General features: G+C 39.5%; 1 protein-coding gene across 2 annotated transcripts in view; it reads left to right on the top strand.

Moving 5' to 3' along the window:
• ARHGAP32 (Rho GTPase activating protein 32) overlaps positions 1-23,706 on the top strand; it is a 249,891-nt gene that overhangs the window by 13,547 nt on the left and 212,638 nt on the right. For both annotated transcript variants that reach the window (XM_066365224.1, XM_066365222.1), the window contains exon 2: positions 2,466-2,574. In XM_066365224.1, coding sequence (XP_066221321.1) covers positions 2,466-2,574 — 109 coding nt within the window. The remainder of the gene's footprint in view (positions 1-2,465; positions 2,575-23,706) is intronic.

Below are 23,706 nucleotides of genomic sequence, written 5' to 3'. Positions count from 1 at the left end.
ACTCCTAAACTTTTTGTATGTACTTTCCCTATCCTCTGTGCTTTACGTTTATTATAAACCTCACAGGATGTTATTTTCATGTGTACATTAGTTTTTACATCAAAGTTTTACTTTGTAGTTCCCACATTTTGTCCTTTATTGTACTCTGTTCATTTTGGTAGTTCTAGGATCAGTTTCTTTTGGTGGGAAGAGCACTATTTTTTGTTCTGTTTTGCAAGTGATCTGGTAACAAATCTTTCATCTTTTGTTTGAAAATAATGTATTTTACCTGCTTTTTAAATGGATGGTTTTGTGAAGTAGAGAATTCTAGGTTGGCAGTATCTTTTCCTCTTATTGAGCTAAAAATTTACTTCATTATCTTCTCATTTTTATTGAAATGTCCTATCACATTCTTATTATTGATCCTTTGAAATCAACATGTCTTTTTATTCTCTGTTTTTAATAATTTATTTTTTTTAGTAGTAGTATAAGTATAATATACCTAGGTTTTAAAAAAATAATCTTGCCATTATTTTTCAAATATTGCTTTTGTCCTTTTCTCTCTTTTATCATATTACTTCTTTCTGAGTTGCTAGTTTACACATATTTGCGACCTTTTACCAAGTCTGTTGTGTTTTACATATTTCTGTACCTGTTTTCCTCTTTTCAGTGGAGAGTGCAGGTTTTTGTTTGTTTGTTCACCCTGAGCCCCTTCATTCTGGGCAGTGCTTGCTTGCCAGCCTTCATGTCCTCAGCATGGCTAGGCTGTGAAATATCTGCTTTGCCTGTTAATTTCCACATCAGCTGTTTTTTGATAGTTTTCCTGGCATCTTGTCCTACATTCTTTTAAGCTTAAGGAATCAGTTAACAACTATAGGGGAATTTCCATGTGGATTTTTGGACTAATCTTCTACAGGTCTTTTGGGGGGTGGCATTTTTAAAAATAAATTTTAAAAATGTTTATTTCATTGATTTTAGAGAGAGCATTGATCTGTTCCTGTATATGCTGTGACCAGGGATTGAACTGACAACCTCTGTGCTTCAGGGCAATGCTCTAACCCAGTGGTCCCCAACCTTTTTTGGGCCATGGACTGGTTTAATGTCAGAAAATATTTTTATAGACCGGCCTTTAGGGTGGGACGGATAAATGAATCACGTGATCCAGATAAGCATCAAGAGTGAGTCTTAGATGTAACAGAGGGAATCTGGTCATTTTAAAAAAATAAAACATCGAGCTCTGGCCGATTGGCTCAGTGGTAGAGCGTCGGCCTGGCGTGCAAGGAGTCCCGGGTTCGTTTCCGGGCCAGGGCACACAGGAGAAGGGCCCATCTGCTTCTCCACCCCTCCCCCTCTCATTCCTCTCTGTCTCTCTCTTCCCCTCCTGCAGCCGAGGCTCCATTGGAGCAAAGATGGCCCCAGGCGCTGGGGATGGCTCCTTGGCCTCTGCCCCAGGTGCTGGAGTGGCTCTGGTCATGGCAGAGCGATGCCCCGGAGGGGCAGAGCATCGCCCCCTGGTGGGCGTGCCGGGTGGATCCCGGTCGGGCGCATGTGGGAGTCTGTCTGACTGTCTCTCCCCGTTTCCAGCTTCTGAAAAATACAAAAAATAAATAAATAAATAAATAAATAAAACATCGTTTAGACTTCAATATAAATAAAACGGAAATAATGTAAGTTATTTATTTTTTTCTCTGCAGACCAGTACCAAATGGCCCATGGACCGGTACCGATTCGTGGCCCGGGGGTTGGGGACCACTGCTCTAACCAACTGAACTTTCTGGCCAGGGCTGGGGTGGCATTTTTCTTTTCACCCTGAATCCCAATCTGTTTTGGCAAATCTAACATCCAACTTCTGCCTCTTCAGCCTAGTTAGACTACAATATTATGCTTGGCCTCTATTTTTCATCATTGAATGTAAAGTCTATTATACAAGAAGAATGATTAAATATAAAATTTGCTTCATGGGTTTTCTTCTCTCAGAGAATGCAGTCCCAGAAATTCTGTTCATATTGATTGCTTTCCTGCACCTTCTGACAAGCAGTTTTATATACTTTGTCTAATATTCATAACTGTTCTTCTTGAGAGTGCTAGTCTAATACACTATCTCCCTTGAATGGGAAACAGAAGTGCCATTATTTCTTCCTTAATCCTGAAGTTTTTCTGATGCTTAGCAGAGTTTTGCAAATGTTGATGGCTGTTTCAAACCTTTTCAAGGTTCCAACTGTGTTGAACTGATAATATTAGACCTTATATAATGATTACCACAGACAATAAAGGTTAACTAGTTATAAACCTTAGTTTTGTGTCCTGGAATAAGAGCTGGTGTTTGGTACATCAGGAAAGATGATGGAGGAACAATACTAGCCACCAAAGTTCTTTTAACCAAACTTTAAATCTCACATAACTTTCTGTTCTTCGAGTTGTGGTTTTTGGAAATTTTTTATGGACATATAAATTCTTATTAAAGTCTTTCATGTTTTGGTTCCTAGGAAGATGAAGTCCTCAGTACATTCTGAAGAGGATGATTTTGTTCCAGAACTGCACAGAAACGTTCACCCTCGAGAGCGGCCTGATTGGGAAGAAACACTTAGTGCAATGGTAAACCAGTTTTATGAATATGTATATATGTATATTTTATTTACATAAGGAAAAGGAACTGGAGAAGCATTACTTACAGAAAATTTCTTTTTGTTTTCTTCACATATCGAGGAGCTATCTATTAAGAAAATAATATATTTCGGGCACTGTTTTTAGACTCTGTGGGTAGAACCCTGATTAAAACAATTTCCTGTGTTCATGGAGCTTATACTTTAATGGAATAGAAGGAAAAGCAATTATTAAATATATAATATCAAGTGGTGGTGCATGCTGTAGAAGATAATGAATACAGAGCAGTAGGGTTACAGAGTGGCGCACAGAGTAAAAGGAAAGGAGAGCTGCTAGTTATATAGGGTGGTCGGACATGGCCAGAGGTGATTTATCTGGGAACATAGCATTTTAGGCAGTGGAAGAACAAGTTAAAGTCTGTGACATAGGATTAAAAAAGTTGGAAAAAAACAAAAATAGGCTGAAATTGAGCCAGGGCTAAGTAGGAGGAGATGAGAGTCAGACAAGTGGTTTGGGTGGGTGGAGAACACGTCATGTAGTTTCTTGTAGTGAATTATAAGGAGTTTGGTTTTTTATGCTGGGAGAGATGGGAGACCACTGCAGGATTTTTGGCTGGGAAGTGACATAATTTGGCTTAAAATTTTAAAGGGAGTCTGCGGTTGCTGTGAATGGGCTCAATGGGGGAGGTAGAAGAAGAAATAAGGAGACCAGTTAGAAGACTGCTGTAATAAGTGAACAGTGATGATAGCTTAAACCAGGATGGTAGATATGGTAAAAAATGGTTAGATTCTGGATATATTTTTATATCCAGATAATATGGATAATATTTTATATAGATTTTTATATTTTCATATTTTATATATATTTTTATATCCAGAAAAATATGGATATAAAAATCCATATTTTTATATATTTTTTATATTTTATATAGAAGACTACTGTTTTGCTGATGAATGGGTTATAGAAAGGAAGATAAAGAGGAGTCAAGGATGACTTTTAAGTTTTTTGGCTTGATTAACCTGAAGAATGGAATTTACATTTAGTGAGATGCTGAAAAGTAGTTTCTGTTGGGGCATTAGGTAGAAAAATCCTATGCAGTGTAGTTTTCCTCTTAGGTTTGAAATACCCATTTAATCTATTATAACTATGTAATTCAGGACTCTTAATAAGAACAATGAAATCTTTTGGTGGAAAGTAACATTTATTTAATTGTAGTTTGTTAAGCCTAATCCGGAGGGACTAGAAACATTGAAGACATGAACGAAATCCGTCGATTCCACACCAAAGCTTTATTGTCTAGCTTGGCCAAGTGGCGGCAACTCCGACAGAAATCTGAGGGAGAGCGCGCCGGCCCTTTGTTCTACTTAGTTTTTATAGTTTTGCAAGCGGGAAGTATAGAAGCAAAAATTGCAATTAGGTGCCCTTTACCACTATTGGTTATAGTCATATGTCTTTTAACATGATAGGATCATGTTCAATTTGTAAGCCATACATTATTTTGGAGAAAACAAAATTTATAAGTCAACACAATGATAGAAAGATGTCTCTTTACATATTAAAAGACATTCCTATATCTTCCAATGTCCATCCACCATCTCCCTGTCCAGAGTCACACACATTAACTATATGCATTCATATGGGAGAGGTAGTTTCCAAGGGGACAAATGCCCGCAAATGGCTCATTGCTATAAGAAAAGGTTTATTTTGGCTTTTCTCTTCCTGCCCCTGGCCAGCCACCCACCCCCTTCCCCACAGGCGTGGTGGAATGTCAAGGAATCCATGTTTTCCTCCCCTTTGCATTTACAATACAATGCTAAGGGCCATCCTGGTTTTATGCCAATAACACAGTACAGAGATTATTCACAAAATTTCTCTGCACACCTTAACCCAAATTAATAAAATGTTCTTTAAGCCTCTTAAAATATTAATATTGATTCTGTAGCTTTTGGTACTTTACAACACCTGCGGGTGAGGTGGCACAGTGGCTCCTCAGGGCTCCTCATAGTTAATAGTATTTCTTATAATCAATATTGAATACAAATGTTCTTCCGTCCATGCTGATCTGTAATGAAACATTATGTGTTTCATTTTTGAAAATATTGTTTCTACTCAGATATGTACTGCCAAATACTGACAACAATTTGTGAGCATAGTGATATTCATTGAGCATATTCACTGCTTACAAGGCATTTTCAGAATTCTGTTAGACTTTTAATATTTACCTTTTAGCATAACATTGCAAACTTACGATCAAAGGTTAAATGGAAGCTCCTCAGTTGCATACTTAAATGGATTTTGCAATATAGAAACTTATTTTGCATTTGTATTGAAGTCTGAAAAATCCTGCTGGGACTGTAGTTTGAGGTTAGAAAATGTATTCACTGCAAATTTATGTGGTGATGGAGAACTCCTATCTTGTTTTAATGTTTGATAATTGGGAAGTATCTATAGCTGCTCATAATTACGTGGAATTTTGACAGTGTTATCCCAGTGTATGTTTCTCATATAAGCTATGCCTTGCCTTGTAATTTTAGGTAAAATTCATTAAGAAATGGCACCAATTTGGAGCAAAAACCAATTACAAAAGCCATTTAGTGTTCAGTAACAGAGGTTGAAAGTATGCCCAAGCCTTTTTCCATTTCATATGTTTCTTTTTTTTTTTTTTTGCCAAAATCAGTTATAATGCATCTTAGTATATTACACTTCAGTTTGTACTGAATTACCATTTGCTGAGTTTATTTGAGAATTATATCACCTGTGTTGCCCCATGCAGACTGATCATAGGAGCTAGCTCTTGAGCCACTCTATAAACTACTCATTGACTCAACAACCGAGCAGTATTAATTACATCCTTTGATGCATCAAGAGTCAAGAAAAACCAATTGAAATCATTCGCCTTGTTTTTTAATTTACTATTCATTTTACTGCCAATAACCTCAACTCTTCAAGCAACTGTTCTCACCGAAAGGCTAATTGGCTTAAGCTGTTTGTTTCTTCTGGATGCATTTCTTTGGTGGCTATAGTTAAACACAATTTAATTAACTCAGCAGTGGTAAAGGGTAAATGAATTTCCTTGGGTGGCTAACCAATCATCTACCTGGAAATTTACTTTGGATATAATCTTGTCCCTATTTCTGTGAAGAAATTCTGTGTGATGATAATAGGAATTTTTGAATTTTTCAGACTGTTGCTTTCCTGTGAGTTGAGAATGTTGTGATGAGTGCAGTTTGGTAATATTGATGTATATTCTGTTCTTTTAGCACAACTGTAGTGTACTTCATAATGAACACAATGTTTTATCATCTAATTTGTAACAAAACCCATATTCTTTTGTGCCTTATAAAGCATGACAAAGTCACTTATCTCTTCTTTGCTTATTTTTACATGATCTGTACAAACTGGTGATTTAAAAAATGTGGTATGGCGATACCTGTGGAACTTGAAATGCTCTTGAATTATAACGTAATACTGTAGTTGACAGTGTGCTGAACAGTCATGTGAATTGATGAGAGTGCCTCATAAGGTCTCTCGCAGCTACTAAGCTCTTGTCATTTTAATGCAGCCTTAGATAATATGTAAATGAGTGTGGCTGTGTTCCAATAAAATGTTATTTTATGGACACTGATATTTGAATGCCATGTAATTTTCACATATTATTAGATAATCACAATTCTTTTGATACTTTTCCCCAAGCATTTAAAAATGTAAAAATTACTTGAGCTCATGAGCTATACAGAAAGAGGTGGTGGGTTGGGTAGGCCCTAGTTTCTTGATCTTTGCCTTATTATATAATTGTAACTTAAGATGTAAGGCTTTCTTAACTCTTCCAGATAGAAAGTGGTTTAATTTTACCTCCCATATGTGGTTTATATCTCTATTGTAATACTTAATCTTATTCTAGTTGGCTGTGACTCTATTTATCTCCTTCCCTATACTGTGAGCTCTCTGACGAAGCATAGGGATCAGTTTGTATTAATTTTACCAAAGGATCAGATTAGAAGAGGATAAAATCACAACTCTCATACAAACATAAAATAAGCACACACCAAAGATATTTCACTCAGTAATTAATGGAGTCATTCAAGTGTTACAACTGATTCAAAGAATTCAAAGTACCGTACTGTTAAAGATCAACCATGATAAAATTGATGCAGATGGACTGACATCAATTTTAAGACTGACAAATCTCTTCAGTTCCACTGGATACAGTTTGCATTTTTATGGACAGGAATTATTTGTAGTATGAGTTTTCTGCGAGTTAACTTTTCTGCAGAGCTGTGATACAGCCTAGGCAGACCCAAACAAGTCCCACACCCTGTTGAACCATGCAACCTTCAAAGGTGCTGGCATTCCATTGAAAGGATAGTTAGTAACTTCCTTTGCCCATTTAAAAGTTTTGCACATTTTCCCCTACAATTTTATAACCTCTCAAAAATCTACATTGAAATTATTGAATGAGGCCCTGGCTAGTTGACTCAGTTGTAGAGCGTTGCCTGGGCATGTCCCAGGTTTGATTCCTGGTCAGGGTCAGGGCACACAGGAGAAGTGCCCATCTGCTTCTCCACCCCTCCTTCTCCCCCTTCTCCCCCTTCTCTCTCTCTCTCTTTCTCTCTCTCTCTCTCTTTTCTCTTCCTGCATCCATAGCTCCAATGGTTTGAACAAGTTGGCCCCGGGCACTGAGGATGGCTCCATGGCCTTGCCTCAGGTGTTTAAATAACTTGGTTGCTGAGCAACAGAGCAGCAGCCCTAGATGGGCAGAGCATCGCTGGGTAGGGGGCTTGCTGGGTGGATCCCGATCGGGGAGCATGCAGGAGTCTGTCTTTCTGCCTCCCTGCCTCTCACTTAATTAAAAAAATGTTGAATGGGAAGGAAGATAATATTTGTTGTTATATGGTGTTTTGTATTAAAATCTCACATGCTATATACATAGAAAGTTACTGAATTCTTGTTTCTGGAGTCCACATTGATTTGTCTGTAGAAATTACTATTTATGTCATAATGTTGTAGGACCTTACTATATTATTATTTTCGTATTAGAATTTTTTCATGTGTAAGCTTTTTGAGGGCAGGTGCTATAATTCTATTTAAAAAATCATTACATTCAATAAATAGTACATTGCTAGGTTATAAAAAGTGTATAGTGAATGATGGATTCTAAGGATATAAATGAGATTAGAACTATTATTTTACTATATTTTTCTAGAAAATTACATTGATTTTTATGAGGATGTAAAAGTAAAGGAAGTTTGGGATTTTTTTCTTTTTCAGTAATAATCTAAGTGAAATACCACTTTGAAAATGAAGTTTATTATTAAGAGAAATGCTAATAAAATATTTCTCCAAAACAGTTCCATTTAGTTAATTATGAGTTACTTAAGAAATAAAAGAACTGGCCTTGGCTAGTAAGCCCAGTTGCTTAAGAGCGTCGTCCTGAAACAACAAGGTTGTGGGTTTCATCCCTGGTCAGGGCACAAATGGGAAGCAACCAAAAAATGCATGGCTGAATGGAACAACAAATGCTTTCCTTTCTCCTCCACTCTCTTTCCCTTCTTCTCTTGGTCTTTCTAAAAATCAATAAAAATCAAGCCCTGGCTGGATAGCGTAGTTGGTTGGAGCTTCATCCTAGAGCACAGAGGTAGCCAGTTTAATTGCCCAGTCAGTGCACATACAAGAGCAGCTTTGATGTTCCTGTCTCTCTCCCTGCCTCTCTCTCCCCCTCAAAAAAATTTAAATAAATAAATAAAAGGGCTTAACTATTAAACTTTTGATTTATGTGGTGTAGCCAGAATATTAGTTTTAAAACGATATATATTAAAGCCAGAAATATCTGAATTAAAAACTATTTTTAATTATGTTTAATTGTGATATAATTGGTATATATCATATTGTTTTCAGGCATATAGCATAATGATTTGATATACAGTGTATTGTATATTGTCAAATGATCAGCATAGTAGTCTAATATCTGTTAACACATACAGTTACAAATTTTTTTCTCGTGATGAGAACATTTAAGATTTACTCACTTAGCAACTTTCAAATATACAACACAATATTAATAATAGTAACCATATTGTAGATTATATCGTCAGGATTTATTTATTTTATTACCAGAAGTTTGTACTTTTTGACCACTTTCATTCACTTTGGCTACCCTGAACTCCTTTCCTCTGGGAACCACCATTCTGTTCTCTGTATCTGTGAGTTCAGTTTATTTTATTTTTATTATTTAGATTCCGTGTACAATTGAGGTCATAGGCATTTGTCTTTTTCTGTATGACTCAGTTCACTTAGCACAATGCCCTCAGATTCATTTCTCTCTCTCTTTCTATTACATTTTCTTTATCCATACACTTTTCAGTGGACAGTTAGGTTGTTTCCATGTCTTGGCTATTGTAAATAGTGCTTCTATGAATATGGGGTGCAGATACCTTTTCAAGTTAGTGTTTTGGTTTCCTTTAGAAAAGAACCCAGGAGTTGAATTGCTGGATCATATGGTAGTTCAATTTTTCATTTTTGAGGAAACTTTGTGCTGTTTTCTATAGTGGCTGTACCTATTCACACTCTCATCAGCAATGCACAGAGGTTTCATTTTTCCCATATTCTTGCGCCAACACTTGTTATTTCTTGTCTTTTTGATAATTACCATTCTATCAGGTGTGAGGTGATATTTTATTGTGGTTTTGATTTGTATGGCCCTGATGATTAGTGATGTTGAGAACCTTTTCATATACTTGTTGGCCATCTGTATGTCTTCTTTGGAAAAATATTTTCTCAGCTCCTCTGTCCAATTTTTAATTTTTTTAATTTATTTTTTTACTATTGAGTTGCTTGAGGTTTTCTTCTTTTTGGATAATACCTCATATCTGATATATAATTTGAAAATATTTTCTCCCATTTAGTAGTTGCTTTTTAATTTTATTGATGGTTTCCTTTGCCTTGTAGAAGAAGCTTTTTTGTTTGATGTAGTCCCATTCACCTGTTATTTTTGCTTTTGTTGCCTTTACTCTTGGTGTCAAATCTAAAAAATCATCAGCAGGGCTGATTTAAAAGATTTACCGCCTATATTTTCTTCTAGAAGTTATATAGTTTCAGGCCTTATGTTCAAGTCTAATCTATTTTGAATTAACTTTTGTATATGGCATAAGAATGATCCAGTTTCATGTGGTTGTCTGGTTTTTCAGCACTAGTTTTTGAACTGACTTTCTTTTCCTCATTGTAAATTCTTGGCTCATTTGTCATAAAAATATATATGGATTTTTTTCTGGGCTCACTAGTCTGTTCTGTTGATCTATGTGTCTTTTTTTTAAAATGTCACTACCATACTGTTTTGATTACTAAAGCTCTTTAATGTAGTTTGAAATCAGGAAGCATGATACCTCTAGTTTCATACTTCTTTTTCAAGGTTGCTTTGGCTATTTGTGTGTGTGTGTGTGTGTGTGTGTGTGTGTGTGTGTGTGTGTGTGTGTATGTGTGGTTCCATAAAAATTTTAGGATTGTTTCTTCTACTTCTGCAAAAGTGACTTTGGAATTTTGATAAAGATTGCATTGAATCTGTAGATTGCTCTGGATTTTGGCATTGGGTTTTAATTGTTGCAATCTATGGGCATGGGCTATCTTTCCATTTCTGTCTCTTCAGTTTTCTTTTTTTTTTTTTATTTAATCAGTGACATGGTTTTCAGTATTAAGGTCTGTCACTTCCTTGGTTAAATTTATTCTTGGATATTTTATTCTTTTTGGTGAAATTGTAAATGGAATTGTTTTCTTTTCTTTTCTATTTTTTTTTCAGTGAGAGAGAGAGAGCGAGAAGACAGGCAGACAGACAGGAAGGGAGAGAAATGTGTAGCATCAAATTGTAGTTGCAGCACTTTAGTTGTTCATTGGTCGCTTCTCATTTATGCCTTGATCCCAGGGCTCCAGCCAAGCCAGTGACCCCTTGCTCAAGCCAGCGATCTTGGGCTTCAGGCCAGACCCAATTTGGGTTCAAGCCAGTGACCATAGGATCATGTCAATGATCCCACACTCAAACTTGTGACACTGCCCTAGCCGGTTGGCTCAGCGGTAGAGCGTCGGCCTAGCGTGCAGAGGACCCGGGTTCGATTCCCGGCCAGGGCACATAGGAGAAGCGCCCATTTGCTTCTCCACCCCTCTGCCGCGCTTTCCTCTCTGTCTCTCTCTTCCCCTCCCGCAGCCGAGGCTCCATTGGAGCAAAGATGGCCCGGGCGCTGGGCATGGCTCTGTGGCCTCTGCCTCAGGCGCTAGAGTGGCTCTGGTCGCAATATGGCGACGCCCAGGATGGGCAGAGCATCGCCCCCTGGGGGGCAGAGCACCGCCCCTGGTGGGCGAGCCGGGTGGATCCCGGTCGGGCGCATGCGGGAGTCTGTCTGACTGTCTCTCCCTGTTTCCAGCTTCAGAAAAAACAAAAAACAAAAAACAAAACAAACAAAAAAAAAAAAAACAAAAAAAACAAAAAAACTTGTGACACTGTGCTCAAGCCGAATGAGCCTGCTCTCAAGCTGGCGACCTCACGGTTTCGAACCTGGGACCTCAAGTGTCCCAGGTCAATGCTATTTCTACTGCACCACCACCAGTCAGGCAATCAGATTGTTTCTTTCTTTATTTTAAAAAACATTTTAAACTAATTGTTACTTATTGATTTTAGCGAGAGGGAAAAGGAGAGAGAGAGACAGGAACATTGATCTGTTCCTGTATGTGCCCTGACTGGGATGGAACTGGCAACTTCTGTGCTTCTGGACAGTGCTGAGCTATCTGGCCAGGGCTGGTATTGTTTTCTTAATCTCTCTTTCTGATAGTTTATTAGTGAGGAGAAATATGACTAATTTTCTTATACTAATTTTATATCCTGCAACTTTGAGTTCATTTATTAGTTTTAACAGTTCTTTGGTGGCACCTTTAAGGTTTTCTGTATGTCACCTGCAAATAGTGACAGTTTTGGTCTTCCTTTCCAAATTGGATGTTTTTTTTTCTTGTCTAATTGCTCTGGTTAGGACTTCCAGTACCATGCTGAATAGATGTGGTGAAAGAGAGTAAGCATCCTTGTCTTGTTTCTGATTTTGGAGGAAAAGCTTTCAACTTTCACTTTTGAATATGATGTTAGTTAGCTGTGGGCTTTTCATATATAACCTTTATTATGGTGAAGTATCTTCTGTCTGTACCCACTTTATTGAGAACTTTTATGGTAAATGTATATTGAATTTTGTCAAATCTTTTGCTGCGTTTGTTGAGGTGATCATATCATTTTTATCCTTCATTTGTTTATGTAGTTTACCACATTGATTGACTTGTGGATGTTGAGTTATTTTTGAATCTCTGCATTAAATCCCACTTGACCATGGTATATGATGCTTTTAATGTACTGTTGAATTCAGTTTGTTAATATTTTATTGAGGAATTTTGCATATATGTTTATCAGGGATATTAGCTTGCAGTTTTCTTTTCTTGTGACTTCCTTGTCTGGTTTTGTTATCAGTGTAATGCTGGCCTCATAAAATATTGGATGTTTTCCCTCTTCTATATTTTGGAAGAGTTTGAGAAGGAATGTTATTAATTTTTCTTTAAATGTTTAGAGGAATTTATCATGAAGCCATCTGGTTCTAGAGTTTTGTTTGTTGGGATGTTTTTGATTAGTGATTAAATCCCCTTTTTAATATTAGGTCTATTCTAAATAGTCATTTAAAAATAAAAACAAATGGAACAAACCCTAAAATGAGGCTCTCTTTTTTTTTTATGGTTCATGATTTATTTACTACTCTTTATAAATGTGCAACAAAATAACTAAGTATTTTAAGAAATCTAATAAGCTAGAGTTTTTAAAAATTAAGAGTAAAAGCCTTCACTGGATAGCTCAGTTGGTTAGAACATCATCTCAAAGCAAAGAAGTTGCTGGTTCGATCCCTGGTCAGGGCACATACAGGAACAGCTCACTCCCCCCCTCTCTCTTCCTCTCTAAAATCAATACAATAAACATTTAAAAATAAAAATAAAAACCAAGAGTAAAATATTTATTTGCAATTATTTAACAATAAATTATATAGTAAATAAATACTAGGATCTTAAAAATAAGATATAAGATAAAAAGAAAGATGGTTTAACTAAAACAACCTTAGACGTTATACTTCTTAGTGTTTCTTCATTTTATTTTTAGTACTGTGTTGGTCATATCAATTCCATACTCTCAGGATATATCTTGTTTTGCTCAAATTTCCTTTGTTAGAAAGTTTCTCACTTGTTATACTTTCTACCATTAAAATTAATGTGTTCAGGGCTCAGGGCTAAAGTAGGTTATGTAGCAAATGAAATTGTTATTGACCAAATAAAATCAGTGGTCTTGGCTGAAAATGCTCACATATGTTAACTATTAGAGTATGAAAATGAAAACAAGGTGTAAAGTTTGAACTTCCAAAACATTGAAAAAACTTAAAGATAAAAGTTAATTATTGGTGTTGTCAATACTGCATGTGTGTCCCTTTCTTCTCCTTCTGCTCTCCTAAACACGTGTGCGTGAGTACGTTTTCTCTCTTTCTCTGTCACATACACTCAGTCACTTAGTCGCTCACACTCATAAAGACTCACCTCTGAAGGGTGGCTCTTGTCTTCTGTCTCTCTTCTTCCCACATGCTAAAAGTGGGCATTTGCAGGGGTGTGTACTGTGTCTCTCATGATGATTTCCTCCTAATTCTGTGCTGTTCCTGCAGATTGACCTGCCATCTCTGTGCAGAGATGACTTCCATGTCCACAGCACTAGCCTTATAAGAATTCATTTTTCAGCTGAAGATCCTGTAGAAAGTGTGAACTATAGATTTTCACTAAATCTCACCTTTTCTGTTCCTTGAAATAAGCTTATGCCCTGGCCAGTTGGCTCAGTGATAGAGTGTTGGCCTGGTGTGTGGATGTCTCGGGTTTGATTCTCAGTCAGGGCACACAAGAGAAGCGACCATCTGCTTCTCCACCCCTCCCCTATCTCTCTCTCTCTGTTTCCCTCTCCTGCAGCTGTGGCTTGATTGGTTCAAGTGAGTTGGCCTTGGGCACTGAGGATGGCTCCATGGCCTCTGCCTCAGGCGCTAAAAATGGCTCCGTTGTTGAGCAATGTAGCAACTACCCCAAATGGGCAGAACATCATCCCCTAGGGGGTTTGCTGGGTGGATCCTGGTTGGGGTGCATGTAGGAGTCTGTCTCTCTGCCTCCCTTCCTCTCACTTAAAAAAAAAGAACAAGAAAAAAGAAATAAGCTTCTTTTTAAATTTACAGATGTTATTAACACTATCTTTATTTCAGAAGTTCAGTCATCCAGGTTTAAAACCTTGTATTTGTTATAAATGAAATGGTAATAAATTAATTTCCCTTTAAAAGCCAAAGGCCTTCCTTTCTTGATCATTTTGTTCCAGTTACACTGACCTCTTTACTGTTCATTTCCTGAGTACACCAAGTGTTCTCCTCTCCGGGGCCTTTGTGTTTGTGTTAGTGTTCTTTCTTTCTGACAGTGCTTTCTTTCCTGGCATGGTCTGAAGCTTGCTCTCTCCCTTTCTTCAGTTCTCGCTTCAAATGCTACAGTTAGTGATGCCTTTATTCCCCGTCTTAGATTAAATAATATTCCTGCCCTCTTTCTCTTTTTTCTCTGCCTTAATGTTCTCGATAGTACTTGGAAATACTGAATGTTTGTATGAATTTTATCTTTCTTTCACATTAGATTGTAAGCTCCTTGAGTACAAGCACTTTGTCACTTACATTTTACTGTTTTGTCCCCTGTACCTGGCATGGTAGATACTCAGTAAATATTTTTTGAATGAATAAAATTGTCATTCTCTGGATAAATTGTTTTTCCTTAAGGATGTCCTGAAATTTTCTGCTTTTCTTTATTTCATTTGTTGGGTGTTAATATGAATATTCTTTTTTCTCTTTTGTTTTTTAGTTTTCTTTTTTCCCCCTCTTCTCTCTTTGCTTTCTCTTTTATAGTGTTAGACCATTACATTTTTCATAGATTTCTGAAAAGTACCCTTTGAATTTGGACCATTTCCACCCTCTGTTGCCTGCTTTCTAAAGAGAATTGAGGAATTGATAGAATAATAATTCTTCCTGAATAACCTTGAAGAAGTAATTTTGGGAGAGGTGTGTATATTGCTCCTTGAATTGATCGTTGTCCACTCTCTATGGTACTTATACTGGTTCTTTTTACCAATCAGTTATAAACACATTTGCAATAGAATATAAGAAAAAAAATAGTCTTTGCACATGCTCCTTCAATGACTTTTTTCAGCTCTCTATTACTGTATAATGTTTAAGTGTTTTTGGCTGATGAGTAGATTTTACTTATAATTTAGAGAAACTGATGATGTTTATTATTTCACAATCCTTAAAGGCTGAATGTTTTATTTAGTGTTGCTTTGTGAGCAATCACAAATGCAACCATTGATTAATATGCAAAACCCAGGTTTTGAATTTTTGCCAGTATATTCAAAGCTCTTTAATAAACAACTCCAAACCCACCCCATTCCATGGTGCATTTTGTTCTGGCTAAAGATTGTGGGAATTCTCTGGCATGAATCAAAAGGACTTAATTATTGAAGATAATTAATGTACTCCCTGGAGTTCTGGGATTTATATTAGGTTGAATTGTATGAAATTCTTAATTTTATATGTTAAAAAGTATTGAAAATGGGCAGTTTTATAAGGTTAAGCCTAAAATCTTTTGAACTGTCCTTAACTCAGTATTTTATTATTAATTATTAAACTAAAAACTACATTACAAATATTGTGCTATTTAAGACTTTAAGTGATCTGGATGTTAACTTTACTGATAGAATTTGTTATATGGCTTTTCAAAAAGATTTTCTTTTAATTTATAAAATTTTGAAGGAGAAAAGTACATGAAACACGTGCATTAAGAAGAATAATTATTGGCCCTGGCCGGTTAGCTCAGTGGCAGAGCGTCGGCCTGGCGTGCGGGAGTCCCGGGTTCGATTCCTGGCCAGGGCACACAGGAGAAGCGCCCATCTGCTTCTCCACCCCTCCCCCTCTCCTTCCTCTCTGCCTCTCTCTTCCCCCTCCCGCAGCCAAGGCTCCATTGGAGCAAAGATGGCCCTGGCGCTGGGGATGGCTCTGTGGCCTCTGCCTCAGGCGCTAGAATGGCTCTGATTGCGGCAAAGCGACGCCCCCACCCCCACCCGGTCCGGCGCATGCGGGAGTCTGTCTGACTGCCTCCCTGTTTCCAACTTCAGAAAAGTGCAAAAAAAAAAAAAAAAAAGAAAAAAAAAAAGGAATAATTATTGTTACAGATTTCAACTGGAATGTCATGGATAGTCTAGAATCTTGGCATTTCTTCCTTTAACCCTTTGTGTAGTAAGTTTTTTATTAACCCTTTGAGTGAGGATGTACATGAATGTTTGTACTACTCAAAAGGTTAATAGAAAATTTCCAATTAGGTGTCTTCATCATTTGTGGTTCTTTGTTCCCTTTCTCCTTCTTCTATTCATACCCTGCCTATTCCAGAAACAATTTATATTTGAAGTTTCTATAACATCTGTTTAACTATTATGCACATTTTTTTTTTGTATTTTTCTGAAGCTGGAAACGGGGAGAGATAGACAGACTCCCGCATGCGCCCCACCGGGATCCTCCCGGCACGCCCACCAGGGGCGATGCTCTGCCCACCAGGAAGTGATGCTCTGCCCATCTGGGGCGTCGCTCTGTTGTGACCAGAGCCACTCTAGCACGTGAGGCAGAGGCCACAGAGCCATCCCCAGCGCCCGGGCCATCTTTGCTCCAGTGGAGCCTTGGCTGCGGGAGGGGAAGAGAGAGACAGAGAGGAAGGAGAGGGGGAGGGGTGGAGAAGCAGATGGGCACTTCTCCTGTGTGTCCTGGTCGGGAATCGAACCCAGGACTTCTGCACGCCAGGCCGACGCTCTACCACTGAGCCAACCGGCCAGGGCCTATGCACATTTTTATTAGTAGATTTGGTGTACAAAATTCAAGTGTAGAAACAAACCAGTTTTTAGCCACAAAGAATAGCAATAATGTACTTGAATAAAGTACCTATAAAGTTAATTGTATACTGTTTTTTTTTTATTTTCCCGGGACCCTTTTTATAAAATGTCTGGTAAAATTATATACAACATTGGAACCCCATATTTTCAGCAGTGTAAATACCTGCTGAATCAGTAAGATTATTTTTGATGACTGGGGCAGACCGGAGTGAGATGAAGAAATAGATGAATTTTCCTTATAGAAAAATAGAAACTTCAGAATGTCATTGTGTAACTTATAAGTTGATTATCTAGCTGTTGCCTAGTAGAAAATTTGTAATTATTATACTAATGACACTTGCTATTAATTTTACTAAATTATTTTAAACAACACTCTTAAATCATTTTTTCTAGCTGTTGTATGGTTCTTTTTAATTTTGTTACAGAGAGAGAGAGGGATAGTAGGGACAGACAGAAAGGAACAGAGAGAGATAAGACGCATCAATCATCAGTTTTTTGTTGTGGCGCATCAGTTGTTCATTGATTGCTTTCTCATATGTGCCTTGACGGGGGCGGGGGGGGGGGGGGAGGGCACTACAGCAGATTGAGTAACTCCTTGCTCAAGCCAGCGACCTTGGGTCCAAGCTGGTGAGCTTTTACTCAAACTAGATGAGCCCGTGCTCAAGCTGGAGACCTTGGGGTCTCGAACCTGGGTCCTCCACATCCCAGTCTGACACTCTATCCACTGCGCCACCACCTGGTCAGGCGTATGGTTTTTTTCTGAGGGAATATTTTCTGGTAGAAGTGAACTTTAAAAGCAACTCCTTTGTTTCAAAAGAACATTTTTATAATCAGTCTCAGAAATCTTTCTTTTTCTTTAGTATTTCCACCCTGTTGTTTCCCAACAAAATAGAGAATTAAATAAAAATCATAATATATTGAATAGTTTACTCCTGGGCTTCTTTGATGGCTACTTGTATAATCTGTGAATTATCCACATATTTAAATCTACCTGCCTTCTTCTTTGATTCCTATTTCTGTTTTTTAGCACTTGCCTGTTGGGAGTTCTATAATATATTGGAGGATGTAAGTGAAGAAACTTGTTCTGTAATATGTTTTTAACATCAAGGGTATTTTACTGTATCAAAATCTTTAGAAAATATTCACACAGATAACTCAGTTAATTGAATTTCTTTGTGATATACTTCTTTAAGAATTATTTTAGTAATAATGTAATATACTGTAATTTAATAAACTTAGCTTTTGTGTTGTACTGGGATGATTATTATTAAATTTTTACCCCATTGTCTCTTGTTCCTTTGTAAGAACAGAATAAGAATTCTGTAAATACGTTTCATTATAGAGATTGCTTGCATTTACTTACTATGATTAAATTTTAGTTGAATTTGAAAACTGGCAATTCTGTTTGCCTTTCTTCACAGAACGGATTTCGCTTTCAGTATCACTTTTTCAGTTGATTGTATATATGTATTTGTTTACAAACGTGTATGTGAACAGTCCTACCACAGAGGTAGCACCTACAATTTTTTTTTACTGACAGAGACAGAGAGAGGGACAGATAAGGACAGACAGACAGGAAGAGAGAGAGAGATGAGAAACATCAGTTCTTCATTGCAGCACCTTAGTTGTTCATTGATTGCTTTCTCATATGTGCCTTGACCAGGGGGCTACAGCAGAGTGAGTGACCCCATGCTTAGGCCAGTGACCTTGGGCTCAAGCTGGTGGCTATATTCAAACCAGATGAGGCTGCAATCAAGCTGGTGACCTCAGGGTTTCGAATCTGGTCCTCTGCGTCCCAGTCCGACGCTCTATCCACTGTACCACTGCCTGGTCAGGCTACAATTTATTTTTAAGAGGCCAAAGATATTTTTCTCTTTATTACTATAGTTTTAAGCAGTGATATTTTTCCCTTCATTATTAAGAAGTATTTATAACTTTAGTCTAAAGCTCTTCTTCAAATTTTGAGTAGAAGTAATAGGAATATAATAAATAAGACGAGACTGTAAAGGAAAGACAGTGAAAAGTGGAAGAAAGTCACCATTTTCCCCTCTGACTTATTTTAAGGTACTTTATGCTAGCTAGCCTTTTACATGGAGAAGATTTTGTGCCAGACTTTCTTTCTCCATGCATGTAGTACTGGGGTTTTTTGTTCCCTAAAGAAAAGGACATTCCTGGGCCACCTGAATAACAGTATATTCTTACACCAATTACATTTTCATGTCCTTTGTGAATACTTATTATTCGGTGATTTTATTGTTGATTTTTTTCTAACAATTTCAGATCCACCTTTATTGTTAAGTATTAATATTCATTTTGCTTAGTTTGCCTTCATTCATAATATAAATTTAGTATTACAATCTAGTTTATTTAGTCAATCATATATGTACATGTATATATATATATGTACATTGTGTCCACACATGGATGTTACTTGACTACTGTGCTTTTTCAAAATATGAAGGCATTTTATGTAAAATTACCTATATTTTAAACGATTGGTATTATATTATATATACAATTATATCTTCATTGTTTATTGACTGCCATGATCTGGGGTTAGGATTTCCTGCCCTTATGCTTTGTTCTTTATTGCAGGATGCGGATCTCTGCAAACTATATTTCCTAGGCTCTCTTATCAGCAGAACTCTGCTAGGTTTGACTAATGAGAAACACTAGTAGAAGACTAGTGGGAGGAAACGAGAGGAGACAGATTATTTCTCCCTCTCTTTTCTGCTTTGATTAGTGTAAGGTGTTTTCCCCACTGAGGAAGAAAGAAGGGCATAGCCACCAAGTATGGAACAGCAAAAGCTTTATTCAGTATAGCACATCCTGGACAAGGTTCTCTGGTCCGCAAAATGTGCTAGAGAAGGCACGCCGCCTCCCCTGTTTGGGGATAATTTACAGTGTCGGTAGGGTAGTCAGGTTGATATGATGTGGCGAAATTTCATTGGCTGACAGACAGTTGTCCTTTTTCAGAGGGCTCCTGGGAAGTTTCTTTTGGCACGCATTGGTGTGGGCGGTTCCAGCCAAAGTTCCTGGGCCTGGTTCCTCATTTGACCTTCCCCCATTGCCAATCGACCTCACATTCCGACCTTTTATGTTAGATAGGGGCGCCGTTATTCGTCTGGCTACTTCCTGCTGGTTACAGGCATAGTAGGGAAGGGAAGTTGGAAGGTGGTGGCTCTGAGGGGAGTCTTGTATATGGGTGTAAGAACATCTGGTTGACCATGATTCGAGAAACCTTGCAGATGTGGCCCTGTAAGAGTCTAAAAAAGAGGAGCAAATATGAGTAATATGCTGCTAATTAGAAGAGGACCTAGGACAGGGGCAGCCCAGGTGAGGATGGGTGGCTGCCACCAGGAGTTAAGCGAGTTGTAGGAGGAGAGATCCTTGACCAGTTTTTCTTGCAGATGGTTGTGGACATTGATGTTTTCTTCCATCAGGCCAGTCTCATTGAACAGCATTGCTCCCTGCTTTAACTCTCTCTGGTGGCAGGTTCCCAGTGGGAGGGATAGGAGCAACAGGAGGATCTGCAGGGCCCAACCTTTGGTGAGCCAGAGACGGGTGGGGCCAGTAGTTCCGACTGCCAGCAGTCCTGCATGGGGACAAGCTTGAGGCAAGAGACATGGTACCAAGATGTTTGCCCTAGGAGTTTAGCTGCAGTAGGAGTAGTCAATATTACCATATGGGGTCCCGTCCACCTGTGCTGTAGGGAGCCAGGCTGGAGCTCCCTCAGAAGAACCCTGTCTCCTGGCTGGAAAGGCACCACTTGGTGTGCTTCATCTGGACCCCCTATGGGAGGAAGGGTCCGGTCCGTGTGTTCCCTGAGAAGATGGCTGAGTAAAGGCAGAAAAGGGAGGTAGGTGGCAAGAGGAGGGGGGGGTTTGGCTAGTGAGCAAAATTGAGAATTCAGTGTTGAAAGAAGCCTATTAGATCAGTGGTCCACAACCCCCAGGCTACGGGTTGAGAGGTCTGTGGGCCGTTTGGTACCGGCCTGCAGAGAAAGAATAAATAACTTATATTATTTCCATTTTATTTATATTTAATTCTGAACGATGTTTTATTTTTAAGAAATGACCAGATGCCCTCTGTTACATCCGTCTAAGACTCACTCTTGACGCTTGTCTTGGTCACGTGATACATTTATCCGTCCCACCCTAAAGGCCAGTCTGTGAAAATATTTTCTGACATTAAACTGGTCCGTGGCCCAAAAAAGGTTGGGGACCACTGTATTAGATCAAGGAAAGAAAGAATCTGAAGAAGTGCAAAAAAGGGGATTCTGTCCAAACCGCATGTCAGGAGTGGTGTGCGAAGGGGAAAAGAAGGGGTCCCAACCACTCCCATAACCAAGACCTGTGAGGGAACTAAAGGTATGGCAAAACAGAGAAAGTAGCCCCCATGTCCACAAGAAATGAGATGGACTTACCCGCTACCTGCGGTATTACCCTGGGCTCGGCGAGGGTGATGGGGGTCTTCAAGTCTGGGCTACGTCAATTGTCCATGAGGCCTAGAAATTTGAGTGATGGGCCTGCCTGGCTGGCTTGGCCTCCCATTTGGGTGGCTTGTCCTTCACGTGAGGCGCCGAGGAAGAGCCTGTTACCCAAAGGGGCAATCGCTCCGCCAGTGACCGAGCTGCTTGCAGTTTGGGCAGGGCTTAGTGAGTAGCCTCAGATAGAGGCACTTCCATGACCAGTGACCCTCTGCTACATTTAAAGCAAGCTCCTGGTGGGGTTCCTCTTTGAGGCCTGGACTTGGGTTGGGCACCTCCTATGCCTTGCCCCTGTTGATCTGCTGGCCTCAGGGCTGCCACAAGAGCCTGGGTTTGGAGAGTTACCTTCTGCTGCATGTGGGTCTGGCAAGCAGCCTCGGCCTTTTCCTCTCGACTTTAAATGCTATGTTCATCAGGTCTCAGATAGGGGTTTGGGACTGAGAATAAGAGGAGAGGGGCTCCTGGGGAGCCTGGCACCAAGATCTGGCCGGAAATGCTCGAGCCAGAGGCAGGACCAGGCCAGGCCTTCCTACAAGAAGACATGGGCTGGGCCGTGGGGTCAGGAGCCCTGCAAACCCGCATGAGGGCCAGTGGCCAGTGGTGGGTGGCCTGATGGGGAAGGGCTTAAGAACACAGCAGAGAAGGGAGGGGCTCCTGGCCGGCAGGGGAGGGGGGCTTCCTCGTGGGAAGAGATTTGAGTGGAAGAGGTCCACAGGGGGACCAGAGAGGAGTCCCTAGAGAGGGGCGCCCTCGGGGATCGGGCAGGAGAGGGAAAGAGTTGGGGGTCGGTGAAGGAGGAAAGATCAGGAGTGGAGGGTTTAGGTGAGGTTTCTTTGGCCAAAAAGGGCCTGCACTGAGTAGCAGGTGGCACAGAAATTAGGACGGGAGCGCAAATACTAGAAGCCCTGAATGTAAAAGATCTCTGACCAGTTCTCAGGTTTTTGGCAATAGTTAAACTGGTGAGGGTGTTAAAATCGAAAGTCCCTTCAGGAGACCACCTGGTATGATTATCCAGTGGGTATCGTGGCCTGGCTACGGTGGAGAACATCAGTTTCTTTTTCTTTAGGGAGGGAGAGATTCTGGATAAGGCACTCCAAGAGTGTTTTTGAATCAGGTTTAGATTCCTGTGCTTCTCATGGCCGCGTTCAGTTCTTGGAGTGATCAAGAGATGAGAATTAGCGTCCCGCAACTCAAGCTCTGGCCACTGGACGGTTAGGTAGAGTGGGTGTGTCTGGGTTGTCTCCACGGGCACACGCGCACTCGGAACAGATAAGAGGTCCCTGATGCAGCTACGATTATGATCAGGGAGTCTCTGTGGAAAGAACTGAGGGGAGGCCGGAGGCAGGGGACTTACCACACCATGTGCCAAAGTGGGTGGGAGGTCGGAAGTCCTGGTTCTTCCTCAGAAGGGAAGGGGAGGGGAGTGGCCCCCAGCTTCAAGCTCCTCCCGGGTTTCGGCACCAAATGTAAGGTATTTTCCCCACCGAGGAAGAAAGAAGGGCATAGCCACCAAGTATGCAACAGCAAAAGCTTTATTCAGTAGAGCGCATCCTGGATGAGGTTCTCTGGTCCGCAAAATGGACCAGAGAAGGCACTCCACCTCCCCTGTTTGGGGGTAATTTATAGCATCGGTAGGATGGTCAGGTTGATATGACGTGGTGAAGTTTCATTGGTTAACAGGCAGTTGTTCTTTTTCAAAGGGCTCCTGGGATGTTTCTTTTGGCGCTCATGGGTGTGGGCTGTTCCAGCCAAAGTTCCTGGGCCTGGTTCCTCACGTGACCTTCCCCCATTGCCAGCTGACCTCACAATTAGCATCTGCTTTGATTGGCATCTCCACTGTGATTCTAATTCCCACCAGACATCTCATAATTTGGCCCAATTTTTAGCAAAAAACAATCCATTTGAGTACTGTATCATGGATACATTTTATCATTGTTGCAGGAGAGCAACCCAATGGAGGATAGACACTCAGAGAACTGTATAAGAGGAAAAAGAATTTTTATTAAAGCTGGCAGAGCACGTGGGGCCTGTGGCTCCTAAGACACGTATTCCCCGAAATTAGATTTCTTACATCTTATATACCCTTTACAGCACACAAATTCACATATATGGATCTCGTGATTCCTTTGTCTAGAGGTACATACGTCAATCACACAATTTCAGGATGGGAAGGGGGTTACATGATGTTAGAGGATAAGCGTTTGTAAATCGCCCATTAAGGAGAAAGAAAGGAGAGGAAAGGAAAGGGCTACTTAAATCTTCCTTCCCCCTTGCATTCCATACTTGTTTATCTTCCTCACAGGTGTGGAGAAGGGAGGGAGTCTGACATCTCCTTCCTCCTTCCTTTCAAAGCCTTCTAGTACGAAAATTTCTCCTTTTATGATATAATAGTCCTTCCTAAGCAGGAATGCGATCAGCCATCTTGAGCTGGTGTAAATCACACAGAAGTATAAGAATTATATTTACAAAATCTCTCTGAACGCTTGGCCTAAATCATAAAATGCCCTTGAAGCCTCTTAGTTCAAAGGGGGGGTTTCCTATCTCATCATAACATGCTTTTATTTTTGTTCTTCCCTATATATGAATATCTAGTTTTGCCCATTAGAGTTATATAGAATATATAATCTCATTTTTT

Source organism: Saccopteryx leptura, chromosome 2 (genome assembly GCF_036850995.1).
Source record: "Saccopteryx leptura isolate mSacLep1 chromosome 2, mSacLep1_pri_phased_curated, whole genome shotgun sequence".
Classification (NCBI taxonomy): Eukaryota; Metazoa; Chordata; class Mammalia; order Chiroptera; family Emballonuridae; genus Saccopteryx; species Saccopteryx leptura.
Note: the sequence above shows the minus strand (reverse complement) of the source record. Positions and strands in the feature narration are given on the sequence as shown.